The following is a 17,313-nucleotide window of genomic DNA, read 5'->3' as shown; positions in this document are numbered from 1 at the left end:
AGCATAATAAGTAGAGCTGGGACGATACACCTATATCCAGATTTTATACTATCACTATACACGACTAGAACATGAGTAAAAGTTAAATCATACACTTATACAGACTGTAATATTTACTAAAACAATTCATCACATCTTTCTGACTATTATTTCAGAAGCATCATACAATAAAAAAATCGATTTTAAAATCATTAAAAAAAAAAGAAAATCGCGATAGTGAATGGATTTTTTCTCCCAGCCATAATAATAAGCCATAATACGCCTTAAGCATGCATATACACAAAACACGCTTAAAAACACATGCACAACAGCTTCAGCTCAAATGTAATCTGAAGCACACTGAGTGCAAAACCAAAATAAAATAAAAATGCACACCATCACCTATATAAATCATGTGAATAAATTTGAACATATTATTGGAGGGTTAATGCAGGATTGGGTCTTCCAGCAGCACATACCCTGATGAGCAGTTTTGTTCTCTGAGAAGCGTACACTGCCTCTGGAGGCAAGATCACTCATAGCGCTTTTCATTTCACACACTCATCTTTCAGATTGGTGAAGATCAGTATATATACTGTACCTATCAAAAGTTTGGAAAATTACAATTTCTCAATGTTTCTGAGAGAAGTCTCTTCTGCTCCCCATGGCAGCATTTATTTAAGAAAAACTACAGTAAAAGCAGTCATGCAGCTGTTTTCTATGTGAATGTATTCTATCATAGCTGAATATTCAGCATCATTACTTCAGTCACATGATCCTTCAGAAATCACTCTAATATGATGATTTGATTATTATCAATGTTGAAAATAGTTTGTGTTGCAATATTACTGTTTTTATTGTAGGCTACTTTGATCAAATAAATGCCTTGGTGAGCAGATGAGACTTCTATCAAAAAAAAAGATATTTCTAAACTTTTGACAGGTTTGACCCCAAAAGGTTTGATTTGTTAACAGTAGTTAACATGAACTAACAATAAAAAAAATCATTTTAAAGCAAATATTAATTGTAGTTAGTTAATTTCAACATTTAATAATACATTATTAAAATTAAAAGTTGTATCAGTTACTATTATTTAATGGACCTGAGCTGACCTGAACTAGTGAACAGTTGTATTTTGTATTAACTAACGTTAAAGATGAATAAATACTGTACAAATGAATTGCTCATTGTTAGTTAATGCATTAATGAGTCAGTGAGTGAGTGAGTCAGTAAGTGAGTGAGTGAGTCAGTGAGTGAGTGAGTGAGTCAGTGAGTGAGTGAGTGAGTGAGTGAGTCAGTGAGTGAGTGAGTGAGTCAGTGAGTGAGTGAGTGAGTCAGTGAGTGAGTGAGTCAGTGAGTAAGCCAGTGAGTGAGTCAGTGAGTGAGTGAGTCAGTGAGTGAGTGAGTGAGTCAGTGAGTGAGTGAGTGAGTGAGTGAGTCAGTGATTGAGTGAGTCAGTGAGTGAGTGAGTCAGTGAGTGAGTGAGTGAGTCAGTGAGTGAGTGAGTGAGTGAGTGAGTGAGTCAGTGAGTGAGTGAGTGAGTGAGTGAGTGAGTCAGTGAGTGAGTGAGTGAGTGAGTGAGTCAGTGAGTGAGTGAGTGAGTGAGTGAGTGAGTGAGTGAGTGAGTCAGTGAGTGAGTGAGTGAGTGAGTCAGTGAGTGAGTGAGTGAGTCAGTGAGTGAGTGAGTGAGTGAGTCAGTGAGTGAGTGAGTGAGTGAGTCAGTGAGTGAGTGAGTGAGTCAGTGAGTGAGTGAGTCAGTGAGTGAGTGAGTGTGTGAGTGAGTGAGTGAGTGAGTCAGTGAGTGAGTGAGTGAGTGAGTCAGTGAGTGAGTGAGTGAGTCAGTGAGTGAGTGAGTGAGTGAGTGAGTCAGTGAGTGAGTGAGTGAGTGAGTGAGTCAGTGAGTGAGTGAGTGAGTAAGTGAGTGAGTGAGTCAGTGAGTGAGTGAGTGAGTGAGTGAGTGAGTCAGTGAGTGAGTGAGTGAGTGAGTGAGTGAGTGAGTGAGTGAGTGAGTGAGTGAGTGAGTAAGTGAGTGAGTAAGTCAGTGAATGAGTGGGTGAGTGAGTGGGTGAGTGGGTGAGTGAGTGAGCAGGTGAGTGAGTGAGTGAGTGAGTGAGTCAGTGAGTGAGTGAGTGAGTCAGTGAGTGAGTGAGTGAGTCAGTGAGTGAGTGAGTGAGTGGGTAAGTGAGTGAGTGAGTGAGTCAGTGAGTGAGTGAGTGAGTCAGTGAGTGAGTGGGTGAGTGAGTCAGTGAGTCAGTGAGTGAGTGAGTCAGTGAGTGAGTGAGTGAGTGAGTGAGTGAGTAAGTGAGTGAGTAAGTCAGTGAGTAAGTCAGTGAGTGAGTCAGTGAGTGAGTGGGTGAGTGAGTGAGTCAGTGAGTGAGTGAGTGAGTGAGTGAGTGAGTGAGTGAGTGAGTCAGTGAGTAAGTCAGTGAGTGAGTCAGTGAGTGAGTGAGTGAGTCAGTGAGTGAGTGAGTGAGTCAGTGAGTGAGTGAGTGAGTGAGTGAGTGAGTGAGTGAGTCAGTGAGTGAGTGGGTGAGTGAGTGAGTCAGTGAGTGAGTGAGTGAGTGAGTCAGTGAGTGAGTGAGTGAGTCAGTGATTGAGTGAGTCAGTGATTGAGTGAGTCAGTGATTGAGTGAGTCAGTGAGTGAGTGAGTGAGTGAGTGAGTCAGTGATTGAGTGAGTCAGTGAGTGAGTGAGTGAGTCAGTGAGTGAGTGAGTGAGTGAGTCAGTGAGTGAGTGAGTGAGTGAGTGAGTCAGTGAGTGAGTGAGTGAGTGAGTGAGTGAGTGATTGAGTGAGTGATTGAGTGAGTCAGTGAGTGAGTGAGTGAGTGAGTGAGTGAGTCAGTGATTGAGTGAGTCAGTGAGTGAGTGAGTGTGTGAGTGAGTGAGTGAGTGAGTGATTGAGTGAGTCAGTGAGTGAGTGAGTGAGTGAGTGAGTGAGTCAGTGATTGAGTGAGTCAGTGAGTGAGTGAGTGAGTGTGTGAGTGAGTGATTGAGTGAGTCAGTGAGTTAGTGAGTGAGTCAGTGAGTGAGTGAGTGAGTCAGTGAGTGAGTGAGTGAGTGAGTGAGTGAGTCAGTGAGTGAGTGAGTGAGTGAGTGAGTGAGTGATTGAGTGAGTGATTGAGTGAGTCAGTCAGTGATTGAGTGAGTCAGTGAGTGAGTGAGTGTGTGAGTGAGTGAGTGAGTGAGTGAGTGAGTGATTGAGTGAGTCAGTGAGTGAGTGAGTGAGTGAGTGAGTGAGTCAGTGATTGAGTGAGTCAGTGAGTGAGTGAGTGAGTGTGTGAGTGAGTGATTGAGTGAGTCAGTGAGTCAGTGAGTGAGTGAGTGAGTGAGTGAGTGAGTGAGTGAGTGATTGAGTGAGTCAGTGAGTGAGTGAGTGAGTGAGTGAGTCAGTGATTGAGTGAGTCAGTGAGTGAGTGAGTGAGTGAGTGTGTGAGTGAGTGTGTGAGTGAGTGTGTGAGTGATCTCGTGACTGTGACTGACTCACTGCCTCACTCACTCACTCACTCACTCACTCACTGACTCACTGACTCACTGACTCACTGACTCACTCACTGACTCACTCAATCACTGACTCACTCACTGACTCACTCAATCACTCACTCACTCACTCACTCACTCTTTTTTTGTCCCAAAGTCTGCTTGCCATGGTCCATAATGATTGAACGAAACAACAACAGCGTGCCGCTAAAAACGTTATGCACTACGCAGTTGTCCACATCTGTCACCATGGTTACGTCATGGCTATGGCAGTACGAGCGGAAACTGAGGATATCGCGGATATTGCGTCATTGACAGGCGACATTTTTTTCCGGGACGGCCACTTATTTAAAATGGGAATTTCTCTGAAATAAAAAATCTTTGGAGACTTTTGGGATATTGTAAGTACACAACTGCAGGATATATATCACACTGCGCAAGTGATTTTTTGATATTTCATTACAAAATTCTTACATATTGCACCTTTAATTATGAGGAACTTTTACTTTTACTCAATACGTTTAAAGCATATTATCTGAGTTTTGACTTCACTGCAGAAAAAAATTAGTGTACTGAAATATTTAAATCAATTATTTGCTGCCTCATTCTGTAACGTCTGGGTGGTTGTTGAAAGCACACACGACGAAGATGAGGTGAAACACAAACTTTACTGGTTAAGTTCAGGCAGAACAGAAACAACCACATCTAACATTAACGAGAACCGACAAGGAACTGAACATAAATACACAGGATGAAATGAGGGAACTAATGAGGGAAGATTAACTAATCAGGGACTAAGAGGAACAGGTGCAGACAAGACAGAACATAATTATGACACAATTAATATTTTACTGTACAAAATGAAAAGAAGAAGTGAAGATCTATCTTCAGTATTTACAGGATTATTGAACTTCCACATCCACCACTGCGTAACTGTGATGAAAATCACTGCAATGCACAGCCACAAACAGCTTATTGCTTTTCTAAAATGACTGTAATAGCAATAAAAAGCAAAAAAAATTCCAATTTGTTGTGTAAATAGTTACAGTATTTTAATGTATAGTGTAATATACTCTAATCCACAAATGAAGCTTGGTAAATTTCATTCTGCAGTTCTTTTCCCCTAGTAAAGCTGTTGAAATGCCTGTCACTGGTGTAGTGGAGCACACGCATATGGTAGCATGGATATCAGCGCGGTTCTCAGATCAGATAATTCAGCGCTCAGCGCACAGCATAAGGTGGCGGGCGGGGGTGCCGCTCAGACTCTGTGCCGCCCGGCTACTCCATTAGCTTGAATGTCACGGTAATTACATTCCTCTTTTGAACTCCACTATGACATCTTGCACATTGACCTCATCATAATGAAGATCGAAGGAGAAATAAAAAAAATAAAAAAAAAAGTCCCAGTTTTCACTTTCAGACAAGAAATGTTCCCCCCTATGAGAACTGTCAGTAACCAGCCACGGGCGTCAATCTTATAAACACGGATTTAATTAAAATTTTCACTTTCAATTGTTTCGTCATGTTTGTGTACGATTTTTAATTGCCTTGAGGCGAGTGCAAGAATGTGTCATATATTGCATTAACAGCCTGTGTGACATGACTGTGTGAGTGAACTTTTATATATATATAACCACATATAAAGTACAGAGTGTTTTGTGAACGGTCACCCACAAAGCAAAATTATTAACAAACAGAAAATCAAAGCACTCGTAGCGGAAGAAAGCAGTGGAATCGTAAATGAAACATTATGTGCACAACTTGTGAGTATTTTAAGACTAGAATCCAAATCAAACCATTACATTTCAAGACATCACAGTCAAGCTGATAAAAAGGCTGTTCTAAACAGTAGACAGCAAAATTAAGCTGCCATATATTATGTTTGATCAAAACATAAAAAAAGTGAATACAGTTCATTTTGAATTTAAAGAGGACCTATTATGCTTTTTTACATGTTCATCTTTCTTTAGTGTGTGTAATGTTGCTGTTTGATCATGAAAAAAGTTACAAAGCACAAAGTCCCTCCAGCGGGAGTTCTTCTCTATATCAGTGTCAGTGTTTCTGAACTCCTGAAACGCCTCCATTGTAGTTGTGAGTTTACTCCGGGAACGAACACGTCACAATATTCCTCATTTAAATAATTCATACGCAGAGTAAAGGGGCGGGGCCTGGTAGGGGTGGGCGACATGAGCAAAAATTCATATCACGATATTTTTCACTGTCCGGACGATATCGATATCATATTGCGATATGAGAAAAAAAAATTTGGAATCACATTTTAGTACACCTTAGTTAAATTACAGGCAAAATATGTATTTTAACCCTATTAGTAGAAAAAGGTGAGGGATTTAATTGGACATAGACCTGAAAAATATTTTTTTATTGTGCCATTGTTTTTCTCAAAAAGTGCAAACGTGCAACCTGAGGTAGACCTGAATTCACTAGTTATGTCTTTCCACTTTTTATTTGGCGGGGGTCAAATAATTCCTTCGTTAATAATTCGTAAGATGAGTAACACTGGAGTTTGGTTTTTTTTAATACGTTATAATCAATAAATATGAAATAGTGTAATAGTTTTTAGGTATAATAGTGAGAGGTTTGACACTTAGGCCTAAATAGGCTACATCCTGCTAATTCAGTGGTGAGAATTTAATTGTTGTTTTTATATATATTGTTGTCCATTTATCGAACTTCCATACCTCTTATATAGTAATTATATATAACTATGTATCAATTTACTAATGCTAGGACACACGCGGTTTCTCTCGCTGTCGATCGCGGAGTTCGCTTCGCTTTTATCCCGTCCGGCGCCTCATAGACAGACGCTGTGTGTGTGTGTGCGTGTGCGAGAGGCGCGTGTGTGACAAGACGGAGTGACACACTGTCACAGTGACAGAGAACGAATACACTGCATGTTTTAAATAGCGTGAAAAAAATAAAATAATAACGAAACGCATTATGTGGCGGCCGGTGTTGATTCTGTGGCGCACCTCCACGAATTAGTCTGTGTGTGGTGGGAAACACTGGACTGTTATCATGCTCTCAGTGTTTGATTATTAATGCCTGTGCATCACACGAGTTGGACACAAGAGGAAAAGGTTAAGTTCAGCTTTGACTTTGTATCATCATTAGTAGTGTTATTTTAACGTTGTAAAGAGTACCAAATTGAACAAAACAATATAACTACAAAATTTGAATTTATGAATATCTAACGGTATTCTCGGTATCGCAAAATCCATATCATGGTACAACATAATACCGGTAGTCACGTTCATACCGGTATAGCGCCCACCCCTAGGGCCTGGTTGAGTTAGTTAGTAGTGTGTTAAACTGGCGGTTATGGTAAGGGGCGGGACATTTCCCATACACTCTCGAAGCTCTTGACCAATCACAACACACTGCTCCAGCCGACCAATCAGAGCACAGTGTGCTTTTCAGAGGGAGGGGCTTCATAGAGACAGAGCGTTACTGACAGACTGGGAAGAGAGGAGCTGCAACAATGGAGAATATGGGAAAAATAATGTGTGGTTTTTTTTTTACATTCAAGCATGAAAACATGGTTCTAGTGGAGGCCAAAAACAAAATCAAGCAAAATATGCCCTCTTTAAGAGTTCTAACATGTCTGTCTCTTGCTGGTTTTCCTACACTTAAAAAAAAAAAAAAAAAAGTTTATAAAAGGGTGTTTTCACAGAAATGCCATAGAAGAAACATGTTTGGTTCCCCAAAATAACTTTCAGAGAGCAGTTGTTCAAAGAACCATGTTTTTCTTAGTGTGAATAACTTTTAATAATCTATAGAACTATAAAGAACCTTTTGAAAGGTTCCGTGGATGTTAAACTTTCTTCAAGAATCCACAGATTTTGATTTTTTAAGTGTAGTCAGTTGAGTGTAGTCATTTCTATGATCGGTTGCTCAAAGTGAACATCTATAGGCAGCCTTAAAACCCAAAGTATGTGTCTACATGTGGCGAGAGGAAGAGACAGACTCACTCTTGTTGTAGCAGGTGGTCAGCACTGCCTTGTCTGCAGGGCTGCCGCTGATGTGCCATATCTCACCAGCATCGTGCAGGAGCACGCTCTTATTAATCATATTATTCTCATCATCAAAGTCAATGATGTGAATCTGCGGAAGAGAAAAAGAAAAGCACAGCTTTGAGGAGAGCGTCCTGATGGCAGTTAAAAGAGCTGGGACTTCACTCGCAGATATATGACAGAAAAGGAAATCTCAAACACCTTTTAACTTCACACACTCCTGACACTGATTTCCCAGCTTTTATTTATACTTTGAAGTGACTGCATCTTTTGAACTTATTTTAGATGCATAAAAGTTACGCAAATCATCACACATGTGAAGAGTTATTATTTTACTGAGAGACCGCATGTGCACTGTGGGTAATAATCTGCAGAGTCTATTCAGTGATTTCATTATGTGCAAAATCCTATTCGAAATCAGAAATACTACTAATCTCTGTTTTTCACTAAAAATATCTAAACATCCTTAAAACAAGATAAATTCACTGGGGGGGCCAACGTTCTAGATAGAAATCTTGAATATTTTATTTGGATAAATACATTTATAATCTTGAGCTTAGATGAATAATTTAAGTAATTGAGTGACTTTTCAAGTATTATATATTTTATAATATGCATCAACATCAAGATAAACAATCGAGATTTGCTTGATTCAGGAAATATCAAACGTGAAACCTATACGGTTATATTTTACGATTTGAAAGATTTTATTTTACCTAGTTTACACTTAAAAAATATCTAAATGTATTCAATTAAAGCAAGTTTCACCATAAATACGTTTTGTAAATACCAGCTTTACAAATTCTCCTCAAAAACATACCTTTAATTTACATAAAGTCAAAGAGTCTTTCTAATTTCAAGATGTTTAATGTAAAAATTTCAAGCATAAAGAATTTTGCCATTGTTATATAGTTGTTATATTGTATTTGTTGTGTATGGTAGAAATAGAATATTGGTGATGTAAGAATGATTCTCCACCTATACTGATTATTGTAGTATATGAATGGCATATTAACTAGCTGTATGCAAAACTAGACCAAAAGGTATTTTTCTTGCTGGCCACTGACGTGAGAAAGAGAGAGCGCATGCATACGTGAGGGCATCTCTGCCTTTCAGGCTCCTGAAAGTTGGAGAGGAAGCCATTAACCTTGGGTTGGACTGCACTGAAGGAGAATTATTAGGCAACGTTATAATTTTATGGAGGAAAGCAATACAAATAAATTCCAATGGCTGGACAGGATAATTGGAGGCGTTGGAAGGTTCTGTAATGAGTGCTGGGGTTGGAGAGACTTGCTCGTGATTTATCAGCCTGTGCTGTACTGATGCCGAGTGAATTATCACATGGGCCTCGTCTCTTGCCGTAGTCATAACGTGAAGGAGGGGTCAGGGGCTCAGGCCTCCACTTTAGGTTCATTCATGCTCAGGACGTTGGTAAAGTGTCATATCAGTAACGACACACAGTGTGTCTCTGCTGCTCGAGGGCTGAAGGAATGTTTATGAAGTCTTTTTGATCACAGCAAATACTCATTTTCTTACCATACTAATAATTTTGATACTATATATGCTTTAAAACAAGAAAAAATCCATTATTTAGCAGTTGCCAAGTGAGAAAATCATCTTAAAGACAGTTGTGCTCATAAGTAATATGCTAAATATTTTTTAAAATAACAATAATATAATTACGTTTTTTTTTTTATTGAGTGCATCCCTGCCCAGATGAAGCTATGATACTTCACAGATACTTCACAAAATACGACTGAATTTACACAAATGATGCAGTTCAAGTTGACATACATTATCCTCCGTAATATTGCTTTATGACAGCTCTGGTCTGGTTTGTCCTGACCAGTGAAGCCGCCCTCAAATATCCTCCAGGTCATGAAGTGCAAGTTTTAGCACTCATACGTAACGATTATAAAGGGCTGCAAACAGCCAGGAGCCAACAAACAATATTAAATGATTAGTCAGTTAGTTCACCCAAAAAGTCTGCACAAAAGGAACACAAAAGAAGACTGAAGAATAAAAGTTAATGGGTTCCAGTGATGTTTTGGACCCCGCTGAGTTTCATTGTATGGACAAAAACAGTTGAAACTTCAAAATATCTTCCTTTATGTTCCACAGTAAAATAAAGTCAAACAGATTTGGATGTGGAACAACATGAGTTACTAAATTATAAAAAAAAAAATATATATTTTTGCCATAATGTCAACTTTTGAGCAGGGTCATTTGCGTAATTTCAGCTACTACTTTGTCTAGAATATACTCTGTTATTCAGTTTCTTTGGGGCAAATAATGTATGATCTTATTTATTATTAATCTTTATTTTTCTATTATTGTAACGTTTGGTCCCAAGGAAAATTAAAAGGTTCAAAAAAGGAATTTATTATATAAAAACAAACCAAATGAATCCGCAGATGAGCAGGTAACGTGACAGCATGTGAACAAAGCAACACAAACAATACCAGACAAAGAATGAGAGTAAAAGAGGAACTTAGATATGGTGATGAACTAACAACAGACAGGTGTGCTCGTTAATTAATGTCCATGGTAACTAATGACTGGCAGGGGACCGGTAACTGAAGACAAACAAACTAACAGGCCATTAAAAGCAAACTAAACACCAACAGATTGTGGAAATGATATATTATTGTATTGTCTGTATAATATATTATCGTATTATTTTTAATTCATCTTAACTATAATTCATATAATTAAATACTATTATTGATTTTGGCTTTTGATGTCTAATGTATGATCTTATTTATTATTCATCTTACTAATCTTATCGTTTGTCGTTTCAATATATTGTTTATCTATTATTTTATGTATTATATTTAATAATCATTTATATATATATATATATATATATATATATATATATATATATATATATATATAATTTTCTTAATTTATTATTTTGTCTTCTTATTTAAAAAAATGCTAAACATCCTAAAGATTATTCAATTAGTATAGAAACAGTTTATGATGAGATCAACTCTATAATCTGAAAGCAAAAAAGAAAAGTCTAAAAAACGGGGCGCGTTTGGGAAATCTGTTTGCAAACAGTAGTTTGTAGTCTGTCACTATTAAAAACGAATTACTGCCTAAATTAAAACAAAAATGTGGGAGAATTCTTCAACTTTTAAATCAAAGTCTGATATAAACAACAATATAATCGCACCTTGACATGCACTAAAACTGCCACAGTGTCTTAACAAGGGCCGATGTAACAAAGCAACAAGTGATAAACGCTTTCTCTTACATGTTAATCTGTGATTTGGTCCTAACCTGCCATGACAGATTCATATAGTTGGTTGTGCTTAATTTCCGTTGTATCGTCCTTGTTAGTGTTTTATGACATGGATTAACACTAAATATGAAACAGATTTATTCATAAACCTGTTCTAAAGAGTACTGCATATAATGGGTGAATTGGGAAACTTTTTGCCATTGAGACGACTGGGGAAAATAATGTACATTCACTCACCTGGTTATCAAATTTGAGTGACTGTGTGCCCACTAGAAACCTGATGGCATCTGTCTCAGCTGTCTGAGCTGCCAGAGCACGCGCCTGAAAGATGCGGAGAAGACGACAGTAGATGCATTAATCACACACAGCCAAAATACAAGAAAATACAATACATATCTGACACAAAATGCCTACAGCTGCTACCTACCTACCTGCATTTTGGGGAATTATAGGACAGATGGGCTCATGTTTTCTTGAGCACGTACAAACAAAAATTGACCAAAACCATGTGCCATGTATATATATATATATATATATATATATATATATATATATATATATATATATATGTGTGTGTGTGTGTGTGTGTGTGTGTGTGTGTGTGTATACATGTTTATATGTAACGTTATAGTATAAGTGTTTAAGGTATATTACCTTCTGATTCCATACACATTGTTTGTGATAGATATGTGGAACGGAACATATCTCTCCATTTGTCATGTTTAATATAAAAACATGTTTAATAACCATCTTATATTAAACATGTAAATATTACAACAGTGAAACATAGGTACCAGTTCATAATGTTCATATGAGATTGTTGTGTGCAAGAATGAAAAGGGTAAACAGAGCTACAGTACCTGAAACTCCAGGCCATAAATAACCGGTGCATCATCCTCCATCTTCAGTCATTCATTTATTCATTTATGATTTAATTCAGAGTGAAACATTCTCCTGTTTATCAAATACTTATGACATGTACAGCAGTTCCGCGAGAGTAAAATGAAACTTACGGAAACGGCGTACGGAAACTAACGTAAACCTGTTCTCTGTGAGTTCATGCTTTGTGTTTTGCGAACGGAAGTGTGTTCGAGAATACCCGTCTCCTCCGTAGCGCAGATGTTTGACACCTTTCGCACACCGTAGGGTTCTCTTCTTACGTCAGTGCGCATGCGTGTGTTTACACTGCTGTCATCACAGCGTTCATTTCACTGAAGGTAAAATCATGTTTTTACTGTTTTATCATAATATAATTTCTCTCTGTGCGTAAGTATTGTGAAGAATGTGACGGTCTCCTAAATGTAAAGTCAACAGTTGTTGCATTTTAGTCTACATGTCATTTATCATGTTGTTGCTACAGAGCTCTTCAGACATGCATATTGATTAACTTTATTTTAATCATAATTAATTTGTACTAATTTGTCTCCTCCAGAATGTTTGGATTTCTATCATTATTTATATAATGTATAATGGAGCTCATTTGACATTCTGTAATTCGTATTATTTGGAAACGAAAAAGGTTCAAGGGTTTTTATTTAAAAAGGCTTAACTTTGTCAAATCATATTTCTCTATTATTTAGTCTTTTGATATTATCAGTAGCTAGTGCGATAAATGGATGTTTACTTAAATATTATTTCACAAACTCCAGACTAATTTTCTCCTCCAGAATGTTTGGATTTATATCATTATGTATATAATGTATAATGGAGCTCATTTGACATTCTGTAATTCGTATTATTTGGAATCGAAAAAGGTTCAAGGGTTTTATTTATTTAAAAAGGCTCAACTTTGTCAAATCATATTTCTCTATTATTTAGTCTTTTGATATTATATATAAGTAAATACTGATTAAATATTATTTCACAAACTCCAGCGAAAAACGAGCAATAGAATAGATTTAGAGCAAAATCTCTTGTGCTATATATGAATATGAGAAGAAACCAGAGAAACACTGTAAGAATGACCTTGTGAAAAAGAAGTGTGCTTAATTTTATTGAATGTAAACAATTATTTGTGCTTGTATTGTAATTCAAATCTTTATTTTGTATTCTTTTTCTTTTGTAAAAACTGTACTTGTAGATAATATAATATTAATGAAATTCCTAAAGAGAGTACACTTTCATTACTGTTCTTAACATAGGCTACTTAAAGGAATATTAGGTGAAAATATAGCATAACAAGAGTTTTATAAGCTATTTTTTCAGGCTGGTAATTTTTTTAATACAAGTGTGACAAGGTGGGGGGAAAAATCTCACAAAAGTAATAAAAAAAAATTATCCCACAAAAATTGGGAAGTGGTTATACCCAGTGTGAGCAAAATTTAAATATTTATTTACTATTTTTAAAAATGAATAGCATTAAAGTATATTTTAGTTTATCATACATGCTTTTCAGTACATTCAGCTGTGCACTATTTTAAAGACAAAAGAAGTAAATAATTATGAAATTACATAGGCCTATACATTTGTAAAAACACTCAGCTAATTGCATTTAATATAAATTTAAACTATAATTCATTTTCATTCAATGGTAAATATCATGCAGTTAAGTGTCTGAAAACATTAAGTTTACACTTAAGTAAATATTATATCCGTAATAAGAATGTTAAGTTGTACATCTTATTCACAGTGGTGTTTATGTGTCTATAATTTTCTTTAAGCTATTTAGCCTGATTAATGTGTGTTCTGTTTGACTGGGAATGACAGGGAACATCCAGGCTGGAGTCATGGACAGCAGTGAAGGTCCATCTCAGAGGCCTGTTACACTGGATATAGACGGAGAGACGCCAGAAGCCTCTGTCACGCCCCAGACGGACCCAACAGAAGCGTCTTTCCAAGAGGAGAGCATCGACCTGGACGCCGAAGCGTTTGCTTCCCCACCGGACGACAGCATTCACTCTGAGAGCTTAATAGACAAGCTGAATGACCAGATGATGGAGAGCGTGATGATCTCAGACTCCCCTAACAGCGAGGAAGAGGACGTCGTTCCCATCGACTCACTTTTGGGGCAGAATGAAGATGAGGAAGCGCTTTTGTCCAAAACACCGGATGAAGATTCAGAAGAACAAAAGGATGACGACACTGCTGAACCTGAGGACACATCAGAGCCTTTATTGGAAGAAGAGAACGAAGAAGAGACGATTGCTCAGGTGGATGACAAAAGGGAAATTGATCCTCAGCACGGCCCAAACCCAGAGGCTCCCGAAGTTCAGGAATCAGGACTTGAGGTGAATACGGATACGTCCCCCAAAGAGGAGCCTATCCCGGTGTGTACTATCTTCAGCCAGGCTGTGCAACCCAAAACACAAGCCCTGATACCTGACGGCTTCCAGCCAACGCTAGTAAAATCTCCAAGTTTTACCATCGGCAGCACAGACACCCCCAACAAACTCATCCCTCAAGTGTGCCAGCCCAGTCCCAGCCTCAGTAAGTTCTTCACAGATAACTGCGGGGTCAACCCCGCCTCAGACTTCTTCGATTCCTTCACCACATCCACCTCTTTCATATCAATCAGCAACCCGAACGCAGAGTCGGCCAAGACTCCAGACTCTCCGTCGGGCCCCGGGCCTCAGGAAGCTGTACCGACCAGCACGTACTTCACCCCGGTCGCTTCGAAACCGCAAGAAAGTCCCGCGGAGCCCGTGAACAAACTCCAGGCCGTGTTCTCAAGCGGCGACGACCCTTTCGCAAGCGCTCTGATCACCAGCGATCTGGATAAGCGCTACGACGCCTGGCTTCCCTCAGACGACACCAGGAAGGTTCTGATATCAGTGGCCACACAGCAGATCAGTCCTGTTCAGATAGACCGAGAGCAGCTGGCCATGCCTGGACTCAAGTTTGACAACCTACAGGTCAGTGCAGTTTCGCAAAATTACATTTTCAAATTTCTAATTTGAACATTCTGCTAAATGGAATGTGATGTGTAAAGCTTCTTGAAAAAAAAAATGTATTCAAAGTAAAAACTGGGTGCACGTTTGATGGGAATTATAATGACAGAATATTTTTTTTATAGGTGTTAATTTAAAGACCATATTAATTCAAAAGTTGCGTTTTGTGCCTTTTATTCCATATTTATTATAGGCAGATATGTTAGATTTAGGATTACTCTAGCATAGGGGTGTGCGATATAATGTTATCAAAAGTACTGACTTCTTCGGTACCAAATGTCTATCAGCATTTCCCTCTAGCAATTTGAGCAATGTTGAACTGATTCTTAAAGTCCCTGTAAAGGCAATTTAAAAAAAAAATTCTAAACACATTATAAATGTTAGAAATGTATTGCTAAAACATATTACAAAGACTGTGAACTGTGAAGTACTGAATTGTGGAGTTAGACCGTTAAACAGTTTTTCACCATTGATATTTTACGGATTTTCTGGGCGGGGCTAAAACAGGGCTCGATGACGCACTGGAGCCCTTGAGCTCCTGGACACGCCCCTACTTGATGACGCACTGAGGCCACTGAGGCTGGCCGCTCCTAACAATATTATAGAGCACATTCACATCAGTTTGCCGCTCAATCGCGAGTTACTGTCAGTACTATTATTAGTAACAGCCTACAGATTGCTAGCTACTAGCTATGCCTTCGTCACGGAAATGCGTACTACCTGGATGCGATCACCGGATCACGTACAAAACAGATCGGTGTCCTTGTTTAAATTTCCGAAAAACGATTACATCAAGAAGAAGTGGATTAATTTTGTGAAGAGCCACCTTGATGGAGAGCTGAGGATCACCGCCAAAACCCGCCTCTGTAAGTGATCATTTTACACTGGATAGTTTTATAAACTTTCGTCGGAGATAACTGTCTGGGATTCACTGATAATCCGCTGTTACTGGTGAATGGGGCCGAACCGACTCCCGCCTCAGCCTTCATCCTCCCGTCGCGCCGTTCGGCAGTGCGTGCATCCATTCCGGCTGTAGAGTTGAGTGAGGCGAGTCGACGACGGCAGCTTTCCCGCGAGTGGGCGTGGTTTCAGCGCAGCCAGTGGACACGCCCCCAGCGTTTGAGAGCAGAGATTACTGCTCATTTTTTCAAGATTTTGATAGCTTATTTTATGTACTTGCTGGCTTTTTTTATCATTCAAATTTGGCTGGGTGACTAATAACACATTTTTCTGTGGTGTGACAAACTCAAAACACATACTTAATTTTGACTTTACAGGGACTTTAAACACCTCTGATTGGCCATTGTGTTCAAGCGCTCAACATGTATGTCTCTGATTGGCCATTGCGTTCACGCGCTCAACATATATGTCTCTGATTGGCCATTGCGTTCACGTACTCAACATATATGTCTGTGATTGGCCATTGCGTTCAGGCGCTCAACATATATGTCTCTGATTGGCCATTGCGTTCACACGCTCAACATATATGTCTCTGATTGGCCATTGCGTTCACGCGCTCAACATATATGTCTCTGATTGACCATTGTGTTCAAGCGCTCAACATGTCTGTGATTGGCCATTGTGTTCACACGCTCAACATATATGTCTCTGATTGGCCATTGCGTTCACGTACTCAACATATATGACTGTGATTGGCCATTGCGTTCACGTACTCAACATATATGACTGTGATTGGCCATTGCGTTCACGCGCTCAACATATGTCTCTGATTGGCCATTGTGTTCACGCGCTCAACATATATGTCTCTGATTGGCCATTGTGTTCAAGCGCTCAACATGTCTCTGATTGGCCATTGTGTTCACGCACTCAACATATGTCTCTGATTGGCCATTGCGTTCACATAGTCAACATATATGACTGTGATTGGCCGTTGTGTTCAAGCGCTCAACATATATGTCTGTGATTGGCCATTGTGTTCAAGCGCTCAACATATATGTCTCTGATTCGCCATTGTGTTCACGCGCTCAACATATATGTCTCTGATTGGCCATTGCGTTCACGGGCTCAACATATATGTCTCTGATTGGCCATTGTGTTCACACGCTCAACATATATGTCTCTGATTGGCCATTGCGTTCAAGCGCTCAACATATATGTCTCTGATTGGCCATTGTGTTCACGCGCCCAACATATATGTCTCTGATTGGCCATTGCGTTCACACGCTCAACATACACTCACCGGCCACTTTATTAGGTACCCCATGCTAGTAACGGGTTGGACCCCCTTTTGCCTTCAGAACTGCCTCAATTCTTCGTGGCATAGATTCAACAAGGTGCTGGAAGCATTCCTCAGGGAGTTTGGTCCATATTGACATGATGGCATCACACAGTTGCCGCAGATTTGTCGGCTGCACATCCATGATGCGAATCTCCCGTTCCACCACATCCCAAAGATGCTCTATTGGGTTGAGATCTGGTGACTGTGGAGGCCATTTTAGTACAGTGAACTCATTGTCATGTTCAAGAAACCAATTTGAAATGATTAGAGCTTTGTGACATGGTGGAAGTAGCCATCAGAGGATGGGTACATGGTGGCCATAAAGGGATGGACATGGTCAGAAACAATGCTCAGGTAGGCCGTGGTATTTAAACGATGCCCAATTGGCACTAAGGGGCCTAAAGTGTGCCAGGAAAACATCCCCCACACCATTACACCACCACCACCAGC

At 39.1% G+C, this 17,313-nt stretch overlaps 2 protein-coding genes across 2 annotated transcripts in view; one reads left to right on the top strand and one right to left on the bottom strand.

Annotated features, from left to right (window-relative positions):
• eipr1 (EARP complex and GARP complex interacting protein 1) overlaps positions 1-11,750 on the bottom strand; it is a 68,790-nt gene extending 57,040 nt beyond the window's left edge. Inside the window, exons 1-3 of the mRNA XM_056255844.1 lie at positions 11,598-11,750; positions 10,975-11,058; positions 7,446-7,578 (exon numbers count right to left, since the gene is read on the bottom strand). Of these exons, the coding sequence (XP_056111819.1) occupies positions 7,446-7,578; positions 10,975-11,058; positions 11,598-11,639 (259 nt within the window). The 5' untranslated portion in view covers positions 11,640-11,750. The remainder of the gene's footprint in view (positions 1-7,445; positions 7,579-10,974; positions 11,059-11,597) is intronic.
• A 109-nt stretch (positions 11,751-11,859) lies between these two features.
• trappc12 (trafficking protein particle complex subunit 12) overlaps positions 11,860-17,313 on the top strand; it is a 55,055-nt gene continuing 49,601 nt past the window's right edge. Inside the window, exons 1-2 of the mRNA XM_056255840.1 lie at positions 11,860-11,954; positions 13,444-14,588. Coding sequence (XP_056111815.1) covers positions 13,464-14,588 — 1,125 coding nt within the window. The 5' untranslated portion in view covers positions 11,860-11,954; positions 13,444-13,463. The remainder of the gene's footprint in view (positions 11,955-13,443; positions 14,589-17,313) is intronic.

Source organism: Rhinichthys klamathensis, unplaced genomic scaffold (assembly GCF_029890125.1).
Source record: "Rhinichthys klamathensis goyatoka isolate OS25496 unplaced genomic scaffold, OSU_Roscu_1.1 h1tg000123l_1, whole genome shotgun sequence".
In the NCBI taxonomy this organism is placed as follows: domain Eukaryota; kingdom Metazoa; phylum Chordata; class Actinopteri; order Cypriniformes; family Leuciscidae; genus Rhinichthys; species Rhinichthys klamathensis.
This window is presented reverse-complemented; position numbering and strand designations above follow the sequence as displayed.